Source organism: Merops nubicus, unplaced genomic scaffold (genome assembly GCF_000691845.1).
Source record: "Merops nubicus isolate BGI_N331 unplaced genomic scaffold, ASM69184v1 scaffold9243, whole genome shotgun sequence".
NCBI lineage: Eukaryota > Metazoa > Chordata > Aves > Coraciiformes > Meropidae > Merops > Merops nubicus.
In genome coordinates, this window is record NW_008598241.1 from 32,737 (window position 1) to 37,788 (window position 5,052).

Sequence of the window (5,052 nt, forward strand, 5' to 3'; positions counted from 1 at the left end):
AGGGGGGTCTCCCAGAGCTGGCAGAGGGCAGGATCCCCTCCCTGCCCTGCTGCCCACAACCCTGGCTCTGGGCTGCAGGGCACACAGGGCAGGCACAGCCCCCACCCTGCTTGCAGAGCTGTAACCTGCCCTCCCCGACATGGGCTCGGGGCAGCTCCTCCCCGAGGATGCAGCACAAGCCCAGCTTGCAAGTGACAAAAGCTTCAGAAAAAGCTTTTGGACTCTGCCCCTCCTGTGGCACAGCCAGCAGCTCTGGACAAGGGCTGCCAGGGGCTTCCCAGGGGTATGAGCCAGCAGAACAACATCCAGGATGCCACAAGGTCTCCTGTCCAGTGCTCAGGGTCCTTGGCTGCTCAGCCCTCTGCTCTCAGGCGTTGGTCTCAGCACAGCACTGCTCCAACCCAATTTTATGGCTGCTTTCAAAGCAGTTCATGCCTCAAATAACAAGTCTTCCCCAGGAACCAGGGCTGCAGCAGAGCCACAGGAGATGCCCACGCTCAGGGGAGCTGGGAAAGCAAACACAGAGGAAAAAGCCACAACAGGGCAAGCTGTGCTGCAGAGCTGGTTGCCTCTGACCCCTGGGCTTGTTGTGTGCACTCCTCTGGACACTGACTGTCTCCCAAGCTTAGAAAGAGTTGCTTGCAAGAAATAATATTGATTTTAACACACAAATACTTGTTCCCATGAACATTCATCACCGCGGAGAATCCAGAGGAGATTTATCAAGCTTGTGGTTGCTGGATCTTTTGTTACTGTTGGAAAACAAAACAGCTTCTCCATCCAAGGTGACCACTGTCTGGAGACACACCATCCAGGCTCTGCCAGCTTCTCACCACGCTCCAGGTTTGGCTGCTGGTGCCCTCCAGAGCTGAGCCCCCCCTGAGCGAGGGGCAGGAGCCGACGCAGCGCTGCCCTGGGCCCTGCTCCTCCTTCAAAGGCAGCACCCCAAGCTTCAGAGCTCCCTCCTCACTGCTGCACCCCCAGATGTGCTCCCCAAGGGCTGGCACGGTCCTCCAGCTGGCAGAGCCCCAGGGACAGGCACTCTGGGTGCTGCTTTCCATCAGGGTGTTTGCACACAGTTGGATCTGAAACTCTTCCTGCTCTCCTCCTTCCAGACTAGATGCCCAGGTGCTGCCAGGCAGGTGGGCACCAGTGAAGCCACAGAGCCCAGCATGACACCCCCAGTGCCAGGCTGTGCCAAGGACAGCCCTGCTGCTCTGCCTGCAGCCCAGCCACACCGTCCTGCATGGCTGTGGCCAAAGCTTGCATCACCACAGGAACCCCACACACTTCACCTGCTCCCCCCCCGGGCATGGGGCAGAGCTCTTGCCTGTGCTGCAGGGGAAAGCTTCACACCCTAGCTGTTTATTCTACCCACAAACAGCCCATCCTCCTGGCTCTTGTTTCCTCAACAGTGCAGCCAAGTGTCTTAATGAAGCAAATTTCTTAGGATAATCAGCATCTTCTCCCAACAAAGGGAACAGGCTCTGCACCCCCCCCACTTCAAACCCAGCCAGGGCACGTTGGTCTCAGGACACCCCATCAGAGCACAGGCAGGAACCCCCTCCCTGCCCTCCCCTCATGCCCATTTTCCTACTGAACTTTCTAGTCCAAGGGCAGAGCACAGCTGGAAAACAAAGCCAGTCTTGTTCTCCACCTTGGTAGTGCCTAATGCCAAGGGTTCATGGAGAAAGGGCACAGGATGGAAGAAGTCCAGAGGGCACCAGAGGGCCTGAAGCCCTTTGCTGCCAGGCTCACTGGTTGGAAGGAGGGGAAAAACAACATCAAATTTCATAGGTCTTCACTGAAGACATAGAACAAACAAGCTCATTATTTCAAGTACAGAATCATAGTGGTGAGAAGAGACCTTTAAGATCAACGAGTCCAACCCTTCCCCCAGCACTGCCAGGTCCTCACTGACCCGTGTCCCTCACACCACAGCTCACAGGGAGCAGGGATCAAGTGCCAGACAGGCTCCCAGCCACGACCAACGCCTGGCCAGAGTCATCTGAATCCAACAGGTCACCCAGGAAACAGGAGAGAGGTCCAAGAGCCATGTCACTGAGCACCTGCTTTGGGCCAACCTAAACCAGGACCTCAAAGCATCGCTGGAGCTGCTGTCCCTCCCGTGGAAACACCCAGCTATTCAGCTTCTCCTGCCCAGAAAGGCCACTCCCCTGGGCTTCTCTGGGCACAACCAAGGTGTGTGTCACTCTGAGGAGCCACCAAAGCCAGCCAACAGGGTGGCCTCCTCCCTGAGAGGAGCCACCCCACGCTGAGCAGGTCCTCACCAGCTCGTCTCACAGAACCCTGAGCTCTTTTTTTTGCCTGACCATGAGATAGGAGAGCCTTTAAAATTTCCATTTAGGGAGAATAAGATCTGACAAAACCATGGCAAACCTCTTCCCTAGCCAAGTCTAGGCCACCTCACCCACAAACCCTGCAGGCCAGCAGCAACATCTGCTACAGAGAATCCACCACTCCCCTGGCACACTGCAAGGTCTCACAGCTAGCAGCATCCACCTCTGTAGGTGTAGTTGGGCAAACCCAACCTGAAGCCATAGACCCCTTCCAACCTAAATCTTGGAGGTCCCTTCCAACCTAAATGATTCTATGATTCTATCAGAGGACTTGAGAGCCCTAATGGCTCAATGGTTGATGATCTTGGAGGTCCCTTCCAACCTAAATGATTCTATGATTCTATCAGAGGACTTGAGAGCCCTAATGGCTCAATGGTTGATGATCTTGGAGGTCCCTTCCACCCTAAATGATTCTATGATTCTACCAGAGGACTTGAGAGCCTTAATGGCTCAATGGTTGATGATCTTGGAGGTCCCTTCCAACCTAAATGATTCTATTCTATGATTCTATGACCTTCCTGTTGCCAGAATCCTTCCACACAGCAGCTTGCAGACCACCACGAGGTCTTTAATGACCATTTCTGCATCTCAGGGAAACTAAACAGACAGATCATCCTCAGTCCTGAGCAGAGCTGCACCAGTGTGACACAAGTGCCTCGTGTCAGTGCAAGGAGTCACCTCCCAGGAGAGGAGCTGCACCTTCATGGAGACACCACTGCCACTGTGCCCACTGCTCTGCCAGCTGCCACCACCAGCATGGTCACAGCTACAAGATTCAAGCTCCAGTCCCTCACAAGAAGGACCAGGTGGACACCAGCAGAAAGCTGAGCACACACCACGTGCCTCCCATGGAGGAGGAGCACTTGAGGGTCCAACCTCAGCCAAAAAAACAGATAGAAATTGATACTGGTGGCCAAAATGAGGTGTGAAAGTGGGAATTCAGCCCATAAATTCAGACAGCAGAGGCCCTGGTACATCAGGATAAAATGCTGCTGTGCTGCAGGTGAAGGTTTGTTCAGCAGAACTTTACTCCAACTCCTGACCAAGCTGTCCTGATGCCAGCTCACCAAAACCTTCCACCACGACATGAGGAGTTCCACCTCTCCCCAGGAGAGCTCCACCAGCCTGTGGGCAGCCAGGCAGGGAACTTCTGCCCTGGGTACAGCCCCTGTCTGGGGTAGGAGACCATCCAGCCTCCCAAAAACTGCTCTCAGTGGAAAACAAACCCACCACCCTTCTTGGCCAGGGGAAATTTTACCCACATGAAGCATTTCCTTGGTTTTATTTCATTTCTTTCTTTCCTGAAGCTGAAGCTGTGGCACAGGCTGAGCTTGGGGGACTCTGGCTTGGACACCAGTGTCTGATGAGCCATGAGGAACCAAGGAGGCTGTGCTCCATTTACAGCAGGGCTCCTTCTCCCACTGCCCCAGCTTCCAGTGCTTTCCAGGAAAAGCACCACAGTAAATGACAGCTCTTTACAGCAGGAAATGCCTTTTTAATCTGAAACAGAAACTTGTATATACTTATTTAACTCTCCTACAGATAACATTAGCCATTTGGGAGCCTTATAAGGAGCCATCATTTTGCCTGGATAGTTTGTCATTTGTATTAGGGACTTTTAGATACAGACTCAATTCCAATGGAAACCAAACAAAACCCCCAAGACCCCCAAGACTTGAGCTTTGCTTTGAAATATTCTAAAGAAATGAACTTGGCAGGACCTGTTCACTGAGTAGATGTTTAGGAAAGCAATAGGTGGATGTCAATGAAGGGGGAGGCTTTGCCCAAGGGGGATTTCAAACCCAGGGCTACTCTTGTTGATAAAAACTCCTTGATAAAAAGTTGATAAGGTTGAAGGATCTTCAGTGTGAGGGTGGCAGAGCCTGGAGCTGCCCACAGAGGCTGTGGAGTCTCCTGCTCTGGAGAGATCCCAAACCCACCTGGATGTGACCCTGGGCACCCTGCTGTGGGTGAGCTGCTGGAGCAGGGGGGTTGGAGGAGATGATTCCAACCCCACCATGCTGGGATTCCATGTGATCCAACCCAGCTCACAGCAGGGAGATGTGAGCCTGGAACTTGTACGTGCAAGGCAGGAGTGAAACTCTACACATACACATGAACTGAGCCCATTTTTTTTAGATCAGTGACCTAAAACCAGTAAAATTATTTGTAAAAGAAGTGCAGCACCATCACAGAAACCTCTGGCATGCACCAAGAACTGAGCCTAGGGGCACATCTGCTCCAGGGTCAGCTGCAAGCTCTACAGGAGAGCCAAGCAAAGCAGAGAGAGGAGGAGGACCTACCTGTTCACAGAGAGCAGCAGCTGGTCCATGCATGCTTTGATCTTGTTTTGTGCTTCTAGGTGGGTCATGTTCTCTGTGCTCTCTCCATTAATTGTCAGAATAACATCTCCTGGGCACAGGTTGGCCATGGCTGCTTTACTGCCAGGGTTAATCTAGGCAGGGAGGAATGAAAAGGGTTGTTTAAAAGCATGCTCAGTTTTAAAAAGTCCAGTTTTCTTGGAATAAGCAGCAGATAAAGGGAACAGTTATCTCTGGAGAGGATGTGTTCTGCCTGCAGCAACAGCATCTGCCAGAGGTTGGATGTCAGAGCCAGGGCTCGTGGGTCAGCCCCAGTTCTCTGAGGACCAACCTCTACAACAAAGCTCTTTTAAACAAGAGATTTCTGTCAA

The 5,052-nt window shown here is 52.7% G+C and overlaps 1 protein-coding gene across 1 annotated transcript in view; it reads right to left on the reverse strand.

Annotated features, from left to right (window-relative positions):
* Positions 1 to 4,815, reverse strand: part of PDLIM4 (PDZ and LIM domain 4) — a gene marked incomplete at its 5' end in the record, with an annotated part of 34,934 nt that extends 30,119 nt beyond the window's left edge. The window contains one exon of the mRNA XM_008936984.1: positions 4,664 to 4,815. Within this exon, the coding sequence (XP_008935232.1) occupies positions 4,664 to 4,815 (152 nt within the window). The remainder of the gene's footprint in view (positions 1 to 4,663) is intronic.
* Positions 4,816 to 5,052: the final 237 nt, after the last annotated feature.